Raw genomic sequence first — 23,091 nt, forward strand, 5'->3', positions numbered from 1 at the left:
GTCATAAAAATAAAGTACCTTTATTTTTAGTATAACTGTGTATTGTGTTTTCTTATGATATTGTGCATATGACACTAAGTGGTACTGTAGTAGCTTCACACGTCTCCTAGTTCAGCCTGAGCTGCTCTGCTAAGCTACCATTATCTATCAGCCTAAGCTGCTAGACACCCTATACACTAATAAGGGATAACTGGGCCTGGTGCAAGGTGCAAGTACCCCTTGGTACTCACTACAAGCCAGTCCAGCCTCCTACACCCAAAGATACTGAAAACTCACAAATCTTCAGTTGCCTCAGAGCCTTTGATCAGTGGATGACTTGGAGCCATCTCAAACTGAATGTCTCCAAAACTGAAATACTCGCATGTGGCGACTGGAAAAATTATGACCCACTGTGCGCCTGGCCTGATGATCTTGGTCCACCTACTCAAGTATCCAAGAAGTCAAAAACCTTGGAATTACCATGGACTCCAAGTTAACAATGAATGCCCAAATGGACAAATTAGCAGGATCAAGTTTTCATCACCTTAAAGACTGCGACGTATCTTCCCCCACCTCGGATTTCCACACAAGGTGCAGGCTACTATCTCTCTTGTACTATCCAAACTAGATTATGCCAGTGGCCTCTACCATGGATCATCTCTATCTATAATGAAAAAGCTACAACATATTCAGAACTCAGCTGCCAGGCTACTATTACATGTAAAGCCACAAGCCCACATCTCCCCTGCCTTGAGAGCTCTACACTGGTTACCCATTGCCATAAGATCAACTTTCAAGCTGCTTTTTATCACCCACAAAGCCATACATGGAACAGGACTGCTTTTCATCAGAAACAAAATAACCAAATACATTTAACAAAGAAACCTCCGCTCGTGATTGGCACCCCGCCTTAAAACACCACCTTACAAGAAAAAGACAATATGTGGTACATCCTTCTCTGTTTAAGCCGCCAAACTATGGAATTCATTACCCCCAAATATAAGATCCACGGATAACTATCTTGCCTTCCGAAGACTACTCAAGAGTTGGCTTTTTCCTTCATAACCACCATATTCAAACAGCAATGGACTACATATGTCTGTGTTGATAAATATTTCTAATATGATTATGTGTATATTCTAGCTATGTATAGTTCTTTAAGAAATATGTATCATTAACATTTCATAATAATAAATTACACACATACTCTTTAAGCCTGTTTAACAAATGTGTATTTACTTACGGTTAAATGTGTGTATGTATATACGTATATATGTGTATATTATTCTATGCTTAACATGTTCATAGGTCATTGCATAGCTCCTAGATAAGTTGTTATATTAGATACTTATGAATCCCTGCTTTGTTTTTTTTTTTATATCACAATGACCAAATATTATCTTAACTATTTCACAGCAACCATTTTACTATTCAAAAATTTAGGAAAGATAAATGAATGTTGGAAAAGTACACATTAATTAAATTCAAATATTACAAATCTTGAAGTCTGTGTTTATACAATACAACTTTCTTTTTATATTATTATACCAATTATTATATTCCTTACACACATATTCCCTTACTATGTATTTACATATATATTTATGTATTACTCTAGTCCTACTGTACTAGAAAAAAATAAAAATAGTTACATCTGTAAATAAAATTAAATTATATATAAATATACATAATAAATAAATAAAAAAATAATATAAATTGTACTCTCTGATAAGCTTTACTGTCTCCCCATCACCCTATGTCTCTATCAGTCTATCCTCCATCCCCACTCTGACTCATCCCAAACCCATTCTACTACTTTCATCTCCAAAATAACCCTGCCTAAGCTCTTCCCTCCTCTACATCATCTAGCTTGCCCCAAAGCTCAGTTTACTACCATGATCTCCCGAACAGCCCTATTAAATTCTCCCTCATTTATCTCACCTTTGACTCTTCCAAAATCCCTCCTGCTTCTGTGATTCCCTAACACCTTTCCACAGACTCTTCCCTCCTCCATCTCTGCTTTACTCATCCCAAGCCTCATCCTGTTACTATAAACTCCCAATTAACACTTCTGGATTCTTCCCTCCTCTATCTCTTCATTACTCTAGTCAATCCAACTTACAAACTCGCATATCCTCTGCTCAAATTAACTCATAATAATACTAATACTGTACTCATATTTCCCCATTCTAATCCACCACTAATTCCTCTTGTGTTCCGGAGTAGCTAGCTACTTGACGAAAAGCACTTCCAATGCCTCATCAGGGGTAGTAAGTACTATATAAATACATTTACAGTTGAGGCACTCGGGTAAATTGCCACCAAATTAGTTTTTACATTACTTCTGTAAACATCCAGCAGTTGGCAGTGGTGTCTGACATTGAAATCGGAAGCGACAAAAAATGAAATCCAGAGATGGTGCCTAACGGAAGAAGACAGTCCCTGGACCAAGCAACAAGAAGCACAGCAAGACCTCTTTCATGGCACAAATGGGAGATTTTTACAACGTAGGGCACCGTGCGTAGAGAAATATTTGCCCCAGTACCAGATAATAAATAAAAGGCACAATGTCTGTGGCTCGACGGCTCTTAGGGGTGGTCGGTGACTCACAAGAAAACAATCCAAGAGTCAGGATAAAGCACAAGCACAAAAGAGTGTATGCCAAACAGAAGCTTCAAGGCGCTCTAGCTACCAAATATGTGCAGCTTGGATAATGATCCAATTAAATGTTAATAGTGAAAGAAATAAAGCCAATCAGTTGTTAGAAACCCCTTGGCTCCTGAAATACTCACGAATGAAAACCATTAAACAGCCTCGAATCCGACAAAATGGAAAACAGTACCTTGACATTTCATAATAATACCTTGAAAGTTGAAATCTTTCTTCAGATCAGCCCTTCTTCAAAATGTGAATGAACGGATTAACTCTCCTTAGACTTTTACTTTGAGGTTTAATGAAGCCATAAAGAATGCAGCTGCGCAAGGGAGCCCACAACAAATCAAGCAACACTGACTTCATATCATGAAGATATTCTGAATGGCTATGCATTTGTGTCCAATGAGAAACAATGGCACACACATGGATCATAAAGGTGTCCATGCTTGACAGAGTAATATATACATAGGATATATCACACCATCTCACATAACACTGCCCAGTGCGGATATTCCTCGTTTAAATGCCTGAATGTGCCCCCGATACTACTCGGTATCTGGGGAAAGAAGGGCCCCGAAATTCCCTTGCTAAAAAATTGAAGAGGGGAGCCAGTTTCTCTTCTGAACCATTGCTGTTATCCTCAATGAAAAAGATCATCTTTTCCATAGAGAAGATAAAGTACTATTTGAAGTCAAAGGTTCATGGTTGCTACCAGACCCTACTACACCTAAGACAAAGGACCTCGAGTAGTATTTGGTGTTCATTGGTTAGTCAAGATGGCTGTCCCCTTAAGGAGGAGACAGTAGTTTTGACAAACATATATCACGACAATCTATAGTGCGCAGAAACTACCAGAAATAAACTACACTTGTCACCAACAGGAAAGAATCATTATTACTGTCACCACGAAACACAAACTTCTCAGAGCAGAATAAATATCAGATGCACACGACATTACTGAATAAAAGCTACAAACAGATGTAATAACAACAAATAATAAAAGCGACGCACATCTTCATCTCCAAATATGTGGTGCACTCATCATCTTCAAATGCCCAAAACTTCAGATAACCCTAATCATCAAAAGAACACCAAAAACTACAATTAAAGAGTAAAATGTGCACACATATTATCATCATAAAATAAACACTTTGCAACACACCTCGTCTTAATGCTTATATTTGCCTACATACTTTTCAAAGCTAATAAATTCATTTCGCAAACTTCATTTTGGAAACGTAGAGTACATAACAATCGAAATGAAAACTTATACAAATGGCGCCTCCTGCCATCGTCTCGCACAGGCTTTACAAGTTCCCAGTGACTCTTCTCAGACGCCTTTTTTGTCTCTCCTTGCCACATCCTCCTTCAGCTGCTCCAGACCTCTGCTTGACTTTTTTTTAACATGACCTCCAGAGGCAGCTAAAGTAAGTCCAATTTGTTCACCACTCGTTTATTAGCCTTAAAACCGAGCTCATTTAATGTTTGTAAGGCGCTTCTTATGCATACAACAATAAATGGATGTGACCATGTGTGACGTAACTGGTGCTCATGTAAAGCGCTCCAAAACGCCTGTTGGAATTTGTGCCACATAAAACTTTAAAAAAAACAACAAGCATTGGCAGATCCAATAGGTTTTACCTCTGCAAAATCTATTGTTTTTGACTGTTTTTTAGACCTGTTGCAAAGCAGTGCTAGCTGGCTGCTATGCAGCATGTCGTAAATTTAAAAAAGAAGTATGATGCAATCAGCGCTGTATGCATTATAGCTTTTAAAAATAAAAATAAAAATGTAAACCATGTTCTACAGCAGCTAGTGCCCCTGTGCAACGTCCATGCCTTGACCGCGTCATACTGCCTTGTTTATTTTATTTTAAGACATGCTTCACAGCAGCTAGCACTGCTGTGCAACATATATAACAAGCATTGACAAAAACAAGAGTTTGTAGAGGTGAAACCTATTGGCTTTGCCAATGCTTGTTTGTACTTCAGTGTGATGAAGAAAATATTTAAATAGGATGAAAACAAATCAGAACACTTTACTTGGTGATGTGCAAAGGATAAATATGTTTTCTGAAACTCAATTTTCACAGATAATTGTTAATGCACTATATAGTTTTTATCATTAAAGCTGCAAGCTAGTGGCAGGGGTTTTGAACATTACTTGGAAATTTACTGCCTGTACACAACCCTGTACTACCGTATCGTGCTTTAGTAATATGTTTATGATTATGTGAGTGTTCTAACATAAGCTGAGAAACACTCCTGCCCTGATGGCAATGCTGTTGGTAAACTAAGAGGCACTTAGTGGATCATGTTTCCCCTGTATGTGGGCTAGATGCTCATTATACATGGAGCAAATGTTTAGTTTATTTAATCAAGAGGTTTTTTTTGTACAGCAGAAATGTTGAGCTCACATATTTGAAGGCACATTTATATGTGAGAATGAAGAAAAAGGCGACTCTGTAAACTAAAATATTTGCCTAGGATCACACAATTTGAGACCTGTTTATAGGTTAAGTACATTACAGTTAGATCGAGTAGATTCTTCAAGTTACTCTACTTGCAGGTCTAGTAACATTTTAATGATTTTTCGAGGCCTGGAAAAAACATTGTCACACATGCAGCTAAGCCATCAAACCCAACAGTGGACCAACTGATAGGCGGCACTCTAAAACCACCAAGATGGTGGTATATGGAGTACCTGGCTGGTAAGGACAATAGAGAGCAGGGAGGCCACTGGGAAGGGTGAATGAACATTGAGGATTGAGGACATCACATGGTTTGGTGGAGGGTGGGGAGGTAGAGGCCAGAAACTAGATGTAGCACAAAGATACAGTTGACAAGGACAACATATAACAATTTTATGAAGTCTAAAAATGTAAATCTGAGATTCATTAATATGGGCTCCTGAGCTCATGTGAACGTCCTTCGTAGATTGACCCCTTCTCCCCAATTGTTCTAGCCTGATACTGCTTTCCAGAATGCACCTCCCAATCTGTAGCCCTCCTACAAACTTTTTAGGTATCTTACGCCTTGATTGGTATGTCTCTCTCTTTAGTTGTCTCACAAGATTCAAGTTTAGCTCCCTTTCCAGCGTTTCTGATTGTTTATGGAATGACCTAAGGATACCTGCTCCTTTAGAAATGCATATCTCCCAAAATATTCCCCACTATTGTTCCACCTTAGACACCAACCATTCGTTAAAAGCAAAATATTTCAGAATGTCTGATTTAATTTCAGATCTGTATGCGGGCTGCAGAAATTCTGTCCCTTTCAACCTCCAGTATTTAATCTTTAGAGAAGGTGGTCAGATCGCCAAAATGCAGCTCGATCAGCAAATGATGTGGCAGAGGTCTATGCAAAATACAAAGCTCTGGGTGTATTCCAAGAGGGACCTTGGTGCTAGCCACAAGTCTGGATGGGAGCTAGTGTCAGGCTCTGTTGAGCAGTATGTGTATTTCTGACACATGGTTCATTACTGTTCATACAACAACCAGATTGTACAGATACATAATGTGAGACATCCCCGGATACTGGATGACCTTTTTTGCAATGGGGTTAACACTAAATTAAAGTCTCCACCCCAACAACATCAGGATATTCAAAAACCTGTGACATTTACGCATAACATCATCAAACAATTCAGGGGACATAAACTTTCAGACCATAGACATTTGCCAGCGCGAGTGACTTTGAGTCAACATATCCCACCACTATCACAACCCCGTCTCTGCAGGTCCTCCACCTCTCGTTCAATACAAAATGAACCGATTTCTGTATAAGAATAACCACCCCTCTGGACTATATGGGGCATAGTGAGAAATATCGATGTCGTAATGCAGAAGCAGAGGTGGACCGAGCAATTAGTGAAATGTGTCTCCTGACGTAAAGGAATGTTAATTTTATGATGATCAGGGCCAAAACGTGACGTACCTTAGAGGGATTGGGAATCCCATGTATATTCCAACTGATTACTTTTAATCTTTCGTGAATCAGGTAGTATCTTATGTGCCCAGAGCTTCCTCAGAATGTGCCACTGCATGGAAAAGCTTGCAGCACAAGATGTGAGCCATACTTTTTATGAAAACAAATAATGTTTCAGGACCCCACAGACTCAACTCTGCCCCCATCAATTCAAGACATGAAGAATACCCTCCTCCAGAAGCAACCAAGCAAAATGTACTCATTGGCCCACATCGTCACTGCTGTGGTGCTCTCCGCTATGGGGGTGCCTAGGAGTGTGTACCTGGTCTAGGGTGAAAAATATCACTCAATGCTAACACAAAAACATACTCTGAAAAGCCCATCCAGCTTTCAATATTAGCATAAATAAACCTACTAATGCTACCACCGAAGTACACAAACAATTGAAAAAGGATAAATAAGCTACATCTAATATTATCAATACCCAGTTAGCTTATGATTATTATTGCTTACACATCAAACCAACAATTGAGTATCATATTTGTGCATTAAGTTCTAGTCTTATGCTGATTAATCGTTTATGGGTGCCATAATACACAATGGCAAGATATACATTCAGACATCAGTCATTCTCGCTCATTTCAGTTGTGCCATTTTTCATCTATCTTGAGTGGAGCCCCGGCTGCCAGATTCAGACGTTAGTCTATCTGTAAAACTCAGGGACATCTCTATAAATTCAAGCGCCAGCTCCAGCTGAGCATAAAAACATGATTTCGTAATAGATTAAATTCTCAACTTATCCAGATACATCTTCGAATATTTGACTGACTTCTTCCTCAATCATTTCTTGACTTCCAAAAATGATCTTCTGGCCTCCTGCACACCTACTGTGAAATCCGGATAAAAAGCAATGGGTGAGCTGTTATGCTGAAGGTCTTGCTTAGTTCTAATCAGTTGTAAGGCTGCATCTCTCCGTGTAGTTAAGCATGTGTGCAATTACAGGTCTCTGGATCTGATCTGGGAGGGTTGTGGATGCCATGAATCTACGTACCTTTTCAGTAATAAACTCTGAGGAAAATGATTCTTGTCCAAAAAAAAAAAATCCATATCACTTGTGTGTTCCTTTTCTGCTACTTCTAACATAACGCACATTATTGCGGCATGAACACCCTTCCAGTATTCCTTGAGCAGTGAGGCCACCTCACCCGCTTGCATTACACATTCTTTCTGCTGCTGCTCCTCCATCTTCCAATTCCTTGTCTTTTACCAGATTGCAACTTCCCCGCTTCAAATCCAATTTGCCCATGTTGCAGGTACCATCAAGGGGCAGCCCTCCTTAGTTGAAAGAAAACCAAATATGCTCAACTTGGCCCATTGTGATACAAATATATGACATCCAGTAAATTAGTATTTCTTCAAAGCTAAGTGTTAAAAGTGGGAACCATCCACCTCCATCAGATGGAATACACTTCCCACCGCACAACTCATTGAACAAGCGGACGCCTCCTTGATAACAGTTCAAGGCCCGGTAGACCACAGTCTATGTACAATAAAGCAACTAGTGTAGCCTTAGCACACCCCCATCTAGTGCATTCAGTATATCCTCTAATGCCGCACTGCAGCAGTACTCTACTCAATGCGGAAGCATGCAACAATTTTGGAGTAAGCTCTACACCTCCGTCAGCGATTCTTCTCCGGGAACATTCTCCCCCAGTCTCAGAGCCCTGCGTGTCCACAGTCACCCGCTCAATGCCAGTTGACGCCCAAATCTTCAGAAACACAGCCCTTACTTTCCAGTTTGATGTCCAGTTTCTGCCCAAAAGGCTGCAACCAGCCTCAGCATTTCTGCCATCCTACCCCCACATAGGTGCCCAGCTCCACTCAGGTCCAAGAGCACTCCAACTTAGCTTGGCCAGGCACAGTCCAGTCACTGATTGCTCCTACCTCACAAGTAGCCTCTAACACTACCAGAGGGGCGATCACTGCCATGATTAATGTCCTTGTTTAAAATGAGCCAGAGGACCGTGCTTCTCAAACAACCATCTCTGTGAGTGGCACTCTGGTGTCCACCCCTCAACTCCCAAAATATGAAATAACTACTTATCAAATGGAAACATTCTTCTACTTCTAGACCGCTTTTGATGGTTGCTATTGTACACCAACAAGACAGCACTTAATCACTGAGATTCTTCCTAGACAGATTAGCACCTTGTAAAGAAATGGCTCCCTGTTGCAGTTACCCCCCACTTTTTGCCTGATACTGATGCTGACTTGACTGAGAAATGTTCTGGGACCCTGCTAACCAGGCCCCAGCACCAGTGTTCTTTCACCTAAAATGTACCATTGTCTCCACAATTGGCACAACCCTGGCACCCAGGTAAGTCCCTTGTAACTGGTACCCCTGGTACCAAGGGAGGTCTCTAAGGGCTGCAGCATGTCTTATGCCACCCTGGGGACCCCTCACTCAGCACAGACACACTGCTTGCCAGCTTGTGTGTGCTGGTGGGGAGAAAATGACTAAGTCGACATGGCACTCCCCTCAGGGTGCCATGCCAGCCTCACACTGCCTGTGGCATAGGTAAGTCACCCCTCTTGCAGGCCTTACAGCCCTAAGGCAGGGTGCACTGTACCACAGGTGAGGGCATAGGTGCATGAGCACTATGCCCCTACAGTGTCTAAGCAAAACCTTAGACATTGTAAGTGCAGGGTAGCCATAAGAGTATATGGCCTGGGAGTATGTCAAAAACGAACTCCACAGCCCCATAATGGCTACACTGAATACTGGGAAGTTTGGTATCAAACTTCTCAGAATAATAAACCCACACTGATGCCAGTGTTGGATTTATTAAAAAATGCACACAGAGGGCATCTTAGAGCTGCCCCCTGTATTTTACCCAATTGTTCAGTGTAGGGCTGACTGGTCTCTGCCAGCCTGCTGCTGAGAGACGAGTTTCTGACCCCATGTGGTGAGAGCCTTTGTGCTCTCTGAGGACAGAAACAAAGCCTGCTCTGGGTGGAGGTGCTTCACACCTCCCCCCTGCAGGAACTGTAACACCTAGCAGTGAGCTTCAAAGGCTCAAGCTTTGTGTTACAATGCCCCAGGGCACTCCAGCTAGTGGAGATGCCCGCCCCCTGGACCCAGCCCCCACTTTTGGCAGCAAGTCCAGGAGAGAGAATGAGAAAAACAAGGAGGAGTCACTGGCCAGTCAGGACAGCCCCTAAGGTGTCCTGAGCTGAGGTGACTCTGACTTTTAGAAATCCTCCATCTTGTAGAAGGAGGATTCCCCCAATAGGAATAGGGATGTGCCCCCCTCCCCTCAGGGAGGAGGCACAAAGAGGTTGTACCCACCCTCAAGGACAGTAGCCATTGGTTACTGCCCTCCCAGACCTAAACACACCCCTAAATCGAGTATTTAGGGGCTCCCAGAACCAAGCAAGACAGATTCCTGCAACCTAAGAAGAAGAGGACTGCTGAGCTGAAAAACCCTGCAGAGAAGACGGAGACACCAACTGTTTTGGCCCCAGCTCTACTAGCCTGTCTCCCCCCTTCGGAAGAAAACTGCTCCAGCGACGCTTTCCCCAGGACCAGCGACCTCTGAATCCTCAGAGGACTGCCCTGCTCTAGAAGGACCAAGAAACTCCCGAGAACAGCGGCCCTGTTCACCCAAGACTGCAACTTTGTTTCCAAAGGAGCAACTTTAAAACGACTGCGTTTCCCGCCAGAAGCGTGAGACTTGCAACTCTGCACCCGACGCCCTGGCTCGACTTGTGGAGAGACAACACTTCAGGGAGGACTCCCCGGCGACTCCGAGACTGTGAGTAACCAAAGTTGTCCCCCCTGAGCCCCCACAGCGACACCTGCAGAGGGAATCCCGAGGCTCCCCCTGACCGCGACTGTCTGACTCTCAGATCCCGACGCCTGGAAAAGACCCTGCACCCGCAGCCCCCAGGACCTGAAGGATCAGAACTCCAGTGCAGGAGTGACCCCCAGGAGGCCGTCTCCCTTGCCCAGGTGGTGGCTACCCCGAGGAGCCCCCCCCTTGCCTGCCTGCATCGCTGAAGAGACCTCTTGGTCTCCCATTGAAACCTATTACAAACCCGACGCATGTTTGCACACTGCACCCGGCCGCCCCCGTGCTGCTGAGAGTGTACTTTCTGTGCTAACTTGTGTCCCCCCCGGTGCCCTACAAAACCCCCCTGGTCTGCCCTCCGAAGACGCGGGTACTTACCTGCTGGCAGACTGGAACCGGGGCACCCCCTTCTCCATTGAAGCCTATGCGTTTTGGGCACCACTTTGAACTCTGCACCTGACCGGCCCTGAGCTGCTGGTGTGGTAACTTTGGGGTTGCTCTGAACCCCCAACGGTGGGCTACCTTGGACCCAAACTTGAACCCCGTAGGTGGTTTACCTACCTGCAAGAACTAACAATTACTTACCTCCCCTAGGAACTGTGAAAATTGCACTGTCTAGTTTTAAAATAGCTATATGTGTTTTATTTGAAAAGTATATATGCTATTGTTTTTATTCAAAGTTCCTAAAGTACTTACCTGCAATACCTTTCATGCAAAGTATTACATGTAGAATTTGAACCTGTGGTTCTTAAAATAAACTAAGAAAATATATTTTTCTATAAAAAAACCTATTGGCCTGGAATTGTTTCTGAGTGTGTGTTCCTCATTTATTGCCTGTGTGTATGTACAACAAATGCTTAACACTACTCCTTTGATAAGCCTACTGCTCGACCACACTACCACAAAATAGAGCATTAGTATTATCTCTTTTTGGCACTATCTTACCTCTAAGGGGAACCCTTGGACTCTGTGCATACTATTCCTTACTTTGAAATAGTGCATACAGAGCCAACTTCCTACATTGGTGGATCAGCGGTGGGGTACAAGACTTTGCATTTGCTGGACTACTCAGCCAATACCTGATCACACAACAAATTCCAAAAATTGTAATTAGAAATTGATTTTTGCAATTTGAACTATTTTTCTAAATTCTTAAAAGTCCTGCTAGGACCTTGTGTTAGTCCCTGTTTAGCATTTCTTTTAGAGTTTAAAAGTTTTGTGAAAGTTTGAATTAGAACCTAGAACTAGTTTTAGATTCTTAAAAAGTATTCCAACTTTTAGAAGCATAATGTCTAGTGCAGAAGAGAATGTGATGGAACTCGACATCACCCCTTACCTCCATCTTAAGATGAGGGAGCTAAGGTCTCTCTGCAAAATAAAGAAAATCACAATTGGCTCAAGACCCTCCAAACAACAGCTCCAGGAGCTTTTGGCAGAGTTTGAAAAAGCCAACCCCTCTGAGGATGACAACCCAGAGGATGATGTTAGTGACATGGAGTAGAATTCCCCCCTTCCAGTCCTAACTAGGGAACCCAGGGACCCTCAATCCCTGATTCCAACTGTGATAGTCAGAGATGCTGCTTCCCTCACAGGAGGGGCCAGCACCTCTGAAATCTCCGAGGATAACCTCAGTGAAGAGGACCTCCTGCTAGCCAGGATGGCCAAAAGATTGGCTTTGGAAAGACAGTTCCTAGCCATAGAAAGGGAAAGACAAGAGATGGGCCTAGGTCCCATCAATGGTGGCAGCAACCTAAATAGGGTCAGAGATTCTCCTGACATGTTGAAAATCCCTAAAGGGATTGTAACTAAATATGAAGATGGTGATGACATCACCAAATGGTTCACAGCTTTTGAGAGGGCTTGTGTAACCAGAAAAGTAAGCAGATCTCACTGGGGTGCTCTCCTTTGGGAAATGTTCACTGGAAAGTGTAGGGATAGACTCCTCACACTCTCTGGAAAAGATGCAGAATCTTATGACCTCATGAGGGGAACCCTGATTGAGGGCTTTGGATTCTCCACTGAGGAGTACAGGATTAGGTTCAGGGGGGCTCAAAAATCCTCGAGCCAGGCCTGGGTTGATTTTGTTGACTACTCAGTGAAAACACTGGATGGTTGGGTAACTGGAAATGAAGTGCATGACTATGTTGGGCTTTATAATTTGTTTATGAAAGAACACATTTTAAGTAACTGCTTCAATGAAAAGTTGCATCAGTATCTGGTAGACCTAGGTCCAATTTCTCCCCAAGAATTGGGAAAGAAGGCAGACCACTGGGTCAAGACTAGGGTAACCAAAACTTCCACTGGGGGTGACCAAAAGAAAGGGGTTACAAAGCCTCCCCAGGAGAAAGTGGGTGACACTAGAAACAAAGAAAAAGAGTCCTCTGTAGGCCCCCAAAAACCAGACCAGGTGGGTGGGCCCCGAGACACAACCCAAAACAAAGGTGGGTACCAGGGTAAGAACTGGGATGCCACTAAGGCATGGTGCCAAAACTGTAGACAGACAGGGCACCACACCAAGGACACTTCTTGTCCCAAAAACAAACCCCCTAGCAAAATCCCAGGGGTGACCAGTTTAGCCATTGGGGATGACTCCTCAGATGAGGAGGTCTTCATAGCCTTCAACTGGAAAAAGGGCCCAACAGGTGAGTTGGAGATTCCAGAGGGAAGTAGACACTTCCACCACCTACTGGTGAATGGAATCCCAGCCACTGCCCTGAGAGACACTTGTGCCAGTCACAGTATTGTGCATGACAGGCTGGTGTTCTCAAACCAGTACATCCCAGGTGAGACTGCCAGAGTAAGAGTTAGCCCAGACAGGGTCACTGATAGGCCTGTGGCTTTTGTGCCCATAGAAGTGGGTGGACTTTTAGCTGGAGAAGGGTGGTAGTCAGTACAGACCTCCCCCTTGATTGTCTCCTTGGAAATGACTACCCAGAGGTTAGTCAGAGCCCAAGAGAGGAACTGGTCCAGTGCCAGTCCTCTCCCAAGGATTCTGGAGGTGCTGCCCCTGCAGTAACTGCAAGTAGGCCCCAGAAGAAAAAGAAAGGAAAACAGAGTAGGAAAGGTGGACAACCTTTAGCCAAGGTTCCAGCAAGCCAGGGAGATTCTGCTCCAGTAGGGGAGAACTCCAAAAATGGCACTGTTAAAGTCCAACCTGACCCACAAGAAGTCCTGGCTAGTCAGGCAACTGTTAAGCCTGAGTGGGTGGCTCCTCAGCTAACAGAAGAAAGAGTGGAAGAAGGGTGTTTACTACAAGATGTGGTAACCCCCCCACTCTAATACAGCAGACGGGCACCCTGAACCCAAAGAAGCCTGTAACTTAGCCTCTTCCCTTGTAGGTGAAGAGCTAAAGGTGTGGTTCTGGGCACTGACACCTGTCAGTGGCCTCTGCTGGGTGTTAGCCTTTATGGCTGCACTATCCTTGGCATGGTGGTCTGACCCCATGCCAAATAGCAAGTTAGGCCTCCTGACCCTGTTGGTCATGGTGGGGTTACTCCAGTTCTGGGTAACCTCTTTGGGTAAGCTAGGGGTGACCCTGGCTAAGATAAGATTAGCAGAGGTGGATACCTCTAACCCCAAAATAGAGAGAATGGGTGGAGACATTAAAGACACAGACAAGAGGCAATTCAGACTAGGTCCTATCACTGTGGAAGTGGGTCAGTTCCCCAGAGGGAAAGACCTGGACAGGAGGATGTAAGGCAGAGTGGCCCTGCAACAAACCAGCCTATTTCCTCTACTCTTCCTCGCCTGACAGACTAGGAAGACTCTCCCAGCTTTGGTTGAGTCTCCTGGCCTGTGGGCTGGGGGGGGGGGGGGGGGGGGGGGGGGGCTTGTGTAAAGAAATGGCTCCCTGTTGCAGTTACCCCCCACTTTTTGCCTGATACTGATGCTGACTTGACTGAGAAATGTTCTGGGACCCTGCTAACCAGGCCCCAGCACCAGTGTTCTTTCACCTAAAATGTACCATTGTCTCCACAATTGGCACAACCCTGGCACCCAGGTAAGTCCCTTGTAACTGGTACCCTTGGTACCAAGGGCCCTGATGCCAGGGAAGGTCTCTAAGGGCTGCAGCATGTCTTATGCCACCCTGGGGACCCCTCACTCAGCACAGACACACTGCTTGCCAGCTTGTGTGTGCTGGTGGGGAGAAAATGACTAAGTCGACATGGCACTCCACTCGGGGTGCCATGCCAGCCTCACACTGCCTGTGGCATAGGTAAGTCACCCCTCTTGCAGGCCTTACAGCCCTAAGGCAGGGTGCACTATACCACAGGTGAGGGCATAGGTGCATGAGCACTATGCCCCTACAGTGTCTAAGCAAAACCTTAGACATTGTAAGTGCAGGGTAGCCATAAGAGTATATGGCCTGGGAGTATGTCAGAAACGAACTCCACAGCCCCATAATGGCTACACTGAATACTGGGAAGTTTGGTATCAAACTTCTCAGAATAATAAACCCACACTGATGCCAGTGTTGGATTTATTAAAAAATGCACACAGAGGGCATCTTAGAGCTGCCCCCTGTATTTTACCCAATTGTTCAGTGTAGGACTGACTGGTCTCTGCCAGCCTGCTGCTGAGAGACGAGTTTCTGACCCCATGTGGTGAGAGCCTTTGTGCTCTCTGAGGACAGAAACAAAGCCTGCTCTGGGTGGAGGTGCTTCACACCTCCCCCCTGCAGGAACTGTAACACCTAGCAGTGAGCTTCAAAGGCTCAAGCTTTGTGTTACAATGCCCCAGAGCACTCCAGCTAGTGGAGATGCCCGCCCCCTGGACCCAGCCCCCACTTTTGGCGCCAAGTCCAGGAGAGATAATGAGAAAAACAAGGAGTCGTCACTGGCCAGTCAGGACAGCCCCTAAGGTGTCCTGAGCTGAGGTGACTCTGACTTTTAGAAATCCTCCATCTTGTAGAAGGAGGATTCCCCCAATAGGAATAGGGATGTGCCCCCCCCTCCCCTCAGGGAGGAGGCACAAAGAGTGTGTACCCACTCTCAAGGACAGTAGCCATTGGTTACTGCCCTCCCAGACCTAAACACACCCCTAAATCGAGTATTTAGGGGCTCCCAGAACCAAGCAAGACAGATTCCTGCAACCTAAGAAGAAGAGGACTGCTGAGCTGAAAAACCCTGCAGAGAAGACGGAGACACCAACTGCTTTGGCCCCAGCTCTACCAGCCTGTCTCCCCCCTTCGGAAGAAAACTGCTCCAGCGACGCTTTCCCCAGGACCAGCGACCTCTGAATCCTCAGAGGACTGCCCTGCTCTAGAAGGACCAAGAAACTCCTGAGAACAGCGGCCCTGTTCACCCAAGACTGCAACTTTGTTTCCAAAGGAGCAACTTTAAAACAACTGCATTTCCCGCCAGAAGCGTGAGACTTGCAACTCTGCACCCGACGCCCCCGGCTCGACTTGTGGAGAGACAACACTTCAGGGAGGACTCCCCGGCGACTCCGAGACTGTGAGTAACCAAAGTTGTCCCCCCTGAGCCCCCACAGCGACGCCTGCAGAGGGAATCCCGAGGCTCCCCCTGACCGCGACTGCCTGAGTCTCAGATCCCGACGCCTGGAAAAGACCCTGCACCCGCAGCCCCCAGGACCTGAAGGATCGGAACTCCAGCACAGGAGTGACCCCCAGGAGGCCGTCTCCCTTGCCCAGGTGGTGGCTACCCCGAGGAGCCCCCCCCTTGCCTGCCTGCGTCGCTGAAGAGACCCTTTGGTCTCCCATTGAAACCTATTACAAACCTGACGCGTGTTTGCACACTGCACCCGGCCGCCCCCGTGCTGCTGAGGGTGTACTTTCTGTGCTAACTTGTGTCCCCCCCGGTGCCCTACAAAACCCCCCTGGTCTGCCCTCCGAAGACGCGGGTACTTACCTGCTGGCAGACTGGAACCGGGGCACCCCCTTTTCCATTGAAGCCTATGCGTTTTGGGCACCACTTTGAACTCTGCACCTGAGCTGCTGGTGTGGTAACTTTGGGGTTGCTCTGAACCCCCAATGGTGGGCTACCTTAGACCCAAACTTGAACCCCGTAGGTGGTTTACCTACCTGCAAGAACTAACAACTACTTACCTCCCCTAGGAACTGTGAAAATTGCACTGTCTAGTTTTAAAATAGCTATATGTGTTTTATTTGAAAAGTATACATGCTATTGTGATTATTCAAAGTTCCTAAAGTACTTACCTGCAATACCTTTCATGCAAAGTATTACATGTAGGATTTGAACCTGTGGGTCTTAAAATAAACTAAGAAAATATATTTTTCTATACAAAAACCTATTGGCCTGGAATTGTCTCTGAGTGTGTGTTCCTCATTTATTGCCTGTGTGTATGTACAACAAATGCTTAACACTACTCCTTTGATAAGCCTACTGCTCGACCACACTACCACAAAATAGAGCATTAGTATTATCTCTTTTTGCCACTATCTTACCTCTAAGGGGAACCCTTGGACTCTGTGCATACTATTCCTTACTTTGAAATAGTGCATACAGAGCCAACTTCCTACACACCTGTTAAAGCATGGTTGGGTGAGGCTCAGGTCTTTCAGAATTGAAGGCAGATCCTTTGACATTCATGTCTCCAAGAGGGACACCATTGCTAGCATCCTCAGTGGGTATTTTATTTGAATTGTTTTTTTTCCCTTCCTTCCCCGGCAACTCATTTACTTTATTGCTGAGCAAAAACACTACCTGTAGAACCACAACTTGCCCATTCGAGGGTGGCAGCTGTCTGAGCACCTTAGGCCCGGATTAGACCACTACTCTGATAGAAGCAATCCTGACCGTGGCTGCGCTTACCTCTAGTCCGATGAGGACCAAGGTTCCCTCTTCCCCCCCCCCCCGTGAGCCGCAGTGAAGGTTCCCTATGCCCTACAGCCAAGGCCACGTGCATTGAAGGTGTGACAAATCATTATGCTTGCGATCCCGCACCTCCCTTGCCCCACCGGACACCCTCTCACTGTCAGTTATAGAATGGATGACTTTACCATGCATGCCTTACCCACTCATATGCCTTTTATCATGCAAGGTAAGTATTTTCAGGATATGGTAAACTCCTACATTATCTATCTATGTATGTATAACATTTTTAATTAATATTATTTTGTTTTTTATTTTTTTGGGGGGACCCCAAACCTCTCTTTTTTTGAATTATGTTTTCACCTTTATTAGAAGGACAACCCACTTTTTATATACCTCTACCCCATACCCTTATTCACTCCTAAACCCTTATTCCATCATATGCACCTACACACCCCTGTACCCTGAAAATACCCTTACCACCCTATGCCCCTACCAACCCCTAAACCATAAAAATACCCTTCCCATCCTGTGCCTCTACCCACCCCAAACCCTACTCTCTCTCTCTCGCTAATATATATATATATATATATATGTACATACATACATTCACACCTAGTCGCGATCGCCGCTAGGTAGTTATAGTTAGGACTTTTCTTTTACCATAGAAGGAGCGTTTTTTGTTTTGCCAATAACTTTGGCACCGCTTGACAAATCTTCACAACATTTTCAAAATGTATACTTTGGTCAGTTCAGCTGCTTGCTAGAAAGGTTTAGGGTGATCTTATAAGTGGAGGACGAGAAAAAGGAGGGACCCAAAACACTTTTTCATCATTATATGTCAATGGGATTTTCCAAACTTTTGAACACGACTACATAACAAACTGGTGAATAGAATGACACAAAATTTGTCAGAAAGCTATATCTTGGTCCCGAAAGCATGCTTTTTGTGTTTATTAGTTTCTGAGATATTAGAGTTTTAAAAATATAGATTTATAGGTCTGCAGATCTGGGGGAAAAGCAAGGCCATGATTGGCTGGCCGCAACCTGACAAAAAAGTTGCGATCGCCATTTTCTTTTGTTCCATCGAATTGGAGGGCGGGGGTGGTGATCAGTGAAAAAACTCATAAGGGGTCAGGATTCAGGTATCCTGATCCCATAGGACAGAGACAAGTCCCTTAGGAGACCCCCTTTGGGCCACAAATACTCCAATTATAATATATATATTTATTTATTTTGCCAGTCCCACGCTGGATCGCTGGTTATGCGGATCCGCAAATCCACAGGTGGATCCACGGATCCAGAAAAAAATGGAAAAATAAACCAGCCACTGCATCCAAGCTCATGCTGCACACGTCTGATGGGTTTGGGTGCATGGGGGGTGGTTCGGGGAACAGGGTCAAGAATGATTTGCATATGGCTGGGTCCAAACTGAGGTGGCATGGTGAGCAAAAGAACAATGGGTTAAACCCAGATCTGTGACTGGGGTAAGTGTTTGAAACAGAACTCCGTCCCTCGTCCTTTTGTGTTGCTTAAGTTGCCCTAAGTGGGAAGGGTATGCCCAGACATGGGTCCCGTGCTCACTGTGCCACTGAATTCAACCTAGCCTGACTGATGAGGGGTGATGCCTCGAACCCGGTCCCAGGATGCTTGTTTCCGGGTAAGGGAGAACATGGCTTGGCAGTTTGGGCTGGACTGTTCCCATAAGGAACGGGGTCAAGACTGATTTGCATATGGCTGTGTCCAAATTGGGGTGGCGTGGTGAGCAAAAGAATGATGGATTAATCCCAGATCTTTGACTGGGGGTGAATGTTTGATTGGTTTTGCATTTCGTCCATCGTTTGTTTGCTTTTGTCGCCCTAAGTGTGCCAGGTATGCTCAGGCATGGGCCCCGGGCTCACTATGCCACTGGATTCAAGTTAGCTTGGCTGATGAAGGGTGATACCCTGAAACCAGTACCAGGATGCTTGTTTCCGGTCCAGGGAGGACGTGGCATGCCAGTTCGGGATGGACAGGGTCAAGACTGATTTGCATATGACTGGGTCCAAACTGGGGTGGTGTGGTGAACAAAATAATTGATGGATTAAACCCATTTGTTTTGTTTAAATTCTATCATCACAAGGATAACAAATGTACCTTTAATTGCATGTCATTTGCGGATTTGTTTTTCTGGCAGTTTAGGAGTTGTTGCCTCCCCAAATTCTGAAGGCCTGTTATTTAGTAGGGAAAACCCTGTATGTCAGTGTATGAATGATTAGGTTTCTCTGAAGCTTTTAAATACCAAAGTTTTCAATAACAGTTATAAGTTCCGGGCACCTGAGTAGTTGCCATTGCCCTAGCAGACGTTTTTCTGCCACCTGCATCAATGTGTGTTCTGGCTCTACCTGTTGAAGAATGCAGCAGATGTCTCTTCTTAAGCAAAGAGGATGCCCAATACGATATAACTTGCTTCATGGACTTAATATCCCCCTCCCTCCACAAACCTTTCATCAGAGATCTACAATAGCAGCGTCTATTTTTGCAAGTCTAACCAATGTCTAACACCATCTGGTACAGAAGGTTCAGTAACATTTCCACCTTGTGGACGTTCATATTTTCACAATCTTTCTCGCTTATTTATACTTGCTGCTCTGCGGCCCATGGCTTCTCATATTTCCGGCTGATTTAGCTACATCTCATATAGTAAGGTGTTTGTATGGTCCCCTTCATCATCCACATTGAGTTAATCCTTGAGAGTAACTGGGAGCCAAATAAGACAGGCTCTGCGACATTACTTGGTGCATGACTAGAGTATGTTGACATGCAGTATCAACATCTTGTGCATTACTGGTCCCCCTCCCATGTGTTTTGCTTTCCAGCATCAGAAATTTGTGCACTTTTTTGTTGTAAAAATTGCATCATAATGTTAGATGCAGTGTTTTTTTGCTAAAGCAGAAAAATATGATTCTGTATTACTGGTGTTTTGATGAGTTGTGCCAAGATTACTGGTGCTGTGACTGCTCGCTGACCTGTAAAGGGGCGGGTGCAGCGCTTGCAGGGGAAGGGGGCAACATTTAATAAAAATAAAAAAAACGTACCTCCTCCGTTGCCGCGCTGCTCCTTTCTCCCTTGTCGTCGCTGCAGGCAGGCACAGGCTCCCAGCCTGCCCTGCGGCCAGTCCTGACGCTGCTCAGAGCAGCGTCCGGATTGGCTGGGAGCATCCTGGCTGGGTACTCCAAGGCAGAGTGGGAGCCTGTGCAGGCTCTATCCTGCCCAGCAACACAGTACCTGGCTGGAGAGAGTCTACTGAGCATGTGTGTTTGGCCGGCCCGCGACGGCTGGCCAAACACACATGTGATCTGAGGAGAGTGCTCTGTGCACTCCCCTCACTGCCCGTCACCTCCATGGCCCTGCCCCTTTCACTACGAAGGGATAATAAACCTAGTTTAACTTTGTCGTGCATGACTGCCTACACAAAAATTGTAGATGTCTTTGCCTGTAGCTGAACTTTGTATGCATCATTACTAACAGCGTACATGTGTAAGTTTTAACATCATAACTTCTGGAGCATGATTACTGGCCCCTTGACTGTGGCGCAGGCGTTATGGTATTGGAATTGTTAAGAGTTAGTTAAGAGTACCATAATTAAGTGTGAGGGTACATGTATGTTTGCTCGCAGTACTGCTTACATACTACATGCTCTGGACATGTCTTGAACGCACCATAATTGAGACAGCTTTAGTAGCTGCATTACGGATTGAGTAAACTGGGAGATGAGGTAATCATGAATGCTCTTTGCTTGTGAAAAAAAAAAAGGATATAGTTGCAGTCCACCACAACAGAAAAAGATTCAAAAGTTCCACAGTTAATGGGAAATTGTATCATTCTATACAGGACATTATGGGGGCCGCTTATGAAAGCATAAAACTACTGATATCTAAATAATGATATTTTTTTTTTCTAATACCATAACTGAAGTTATGTATTCCTGAGACCATTTCTTTGTGAAGCAGTTCTAGCACTGTAATGTGTGTGTGGTAATGTTTATGGAGTTGAAGCAGTATTTGGCGTCTTACTGCCACTGATGCAGTCCTTTAATCTTCCTCAGGCAACAAGATTCTGAGGCATGATTACTGACACCATTTATGTCTGAGGTCTACGATTACTGTTGCTATGCCTTAAAGGATAGAAGTGTGTGGTAGGTTTATATTCTCGGGCGTTCTGTAAGGGTGCATACGTAGATCACAGAAGCTGAGTGGGTCCTTGGCTAAATTTTCTGAATCGCTGCCGTGCATGCCTGGAAGGAACGCAGAAGGCAAGGCTTTGATCTTTTATGACAGCAAGCTTTAAGTATAACATTGAATGATGATTATCTGCTGTGTGTGTGAAGGGGGTTGGCTGATAGAAGGTGCTTCTGTCTGGTTGTTCTGCTTTGCTACAAACTGAGAGGGAATGGAGATAAAGAATACAAGGAATGCAGCACTCTTAGGCTGAGTAATGGATTTATTAAGGCAATTCCCAGGTTTCATATACATGAAGAGAATAACGTGAGTACTTAATGTGACTGCATCAATACACATGCAACTCTTAAAATAATCACAGCAGTGGAATAATAATAATCAAAGAAAATGCAATACATCAACAATGAATATATATGTAGTGACTACGTGCATTTATGCATGCACATAGTAAAGCTAGATATCAAGAATTAAAAATACATCACCATGGGGCTCGAATCCAACATCATCCTTTGTCTGCCAACGTCAAGCTGTGGAACCCGTAACAGCTGAGACAGAAGAAATCAACCCCAATAGGATTACTCTGAGCAATGCGTCCACCCTTAGACATGAGTTCCTTCTCTCCCAGTGTCAAGCTTTCCCACCTTATATACTTTAAACAAACTCAAGAGGAAGGTTCTAGAACACCCTGCCCCCCTCCAACACACCTGCCCCCTTCCCTGTCCAGTAAGTGGTGAAATTCAAGCACTGGCCATACCAGGTCAATGTTGGAAAAAGCACACTAGAGACTGGCCACATCCCAAGGTGTATTTCCAAGACCAAGCTTACCCTTCTCTACCATAAACATTCTCAGCCTTGTACAGTCTTATCAAGATTTCGACCCCCACATTATGTTCCCTTCCCTGGTGAGAAAAGCTAAAAGCACGTTAACAAGCTGTGTGTCGAAAAATACCTGCGCCACCAATGTGTTGGCATTTGAAGCTAAGCTAAGCACAAAATGGAGTCAGTGGTCAAGATGGGCTCGGTGGTTACATACAGATAGCATTACACTGGTATAATTCTTAGGGCACCTTTTTGTCTCCCAATGTATTATATGTGTATGTAGCACACATTGGTAGGCTGCTGGTTGTACCATCACTGTATCTCATGCCTGGGAGGAAGAGACTGTTGGGTCCTGGGTTCACTGTGTCTGTCTGAGTTGTAGCTTGCCAGAGAATAAAGAGACAAATGAGTCCTGGTCATATTTAAATGCGGGGACTTTCCACAAATACTTAATTTAGTTGATCACATGCTTTGTAGGAAATTGTCATAGAAATATATCCTTAAAATTCTCTTTCTTTTTGCAGCTACGGGGGTCTGAGCAGAGCGGCAGGGCTATAGATAGAGAGGTTGCTGACCAAGGGAAGGTGTCTCACAAACAAAGACATCTCTCTCGTTCCAGGAGTCGGAGTAATTCCCCCCGAAGATATTCTGGTAACAGTATTCATCATGGAGTGCCCAGAGGCAGACGGGAAAAGTCCAGGTCCCAGACTCCTCCGAGATACGACAAATCGTGAGTTTAACAGAGAATTACAAAAACCATAGATATGAAAATACTTTTTTTATGGTCTTTTAATGCCTCTCGCACTAAACTTTTTACTGCAGTACACCTCGCTAAGAAATTGTGAAG

General features: G+C 44.8%; 1 protein-coding gene across 1 annotated transcript in view; it reads left to right on the top strand.

The window, feature by feature from the left end:
• The window catches only part of CWC25 (CWC25 spliceosome associated protein homolog), an 86,842-nt gene that overhangs the window by 42,343 nt on the left and 21,408 nt on the right, over positions 1–23,091 (top strand). The window contains exon 7 of the mRNA XM_069237478.1: positions 22,769–22,974. Coding sequence (XP_069093579.1) covers positions 22,769–22,974 — 206 coding nt within the window. The remainder of the gene's footprint in view (positions 1–22,768; positions 22,975–23,091) is intronic.

This window comes from Pleurodeles waltl, chromosome 6 (genome assembly GCF_031143425.1).
Source record: "Pleurodeles waltl isolate 20211129_DDA chromosome 6, aPleWal1.hap1.20221129, whole genome shotgun sequence".
NCBI classification, from domain to species: domain Eukaryota; kingdom Metazoa; phylum Chordata; class Amphibia; order Caudata; family Salamandridae; genus Pleurodeles; species Pleurodeles waltl.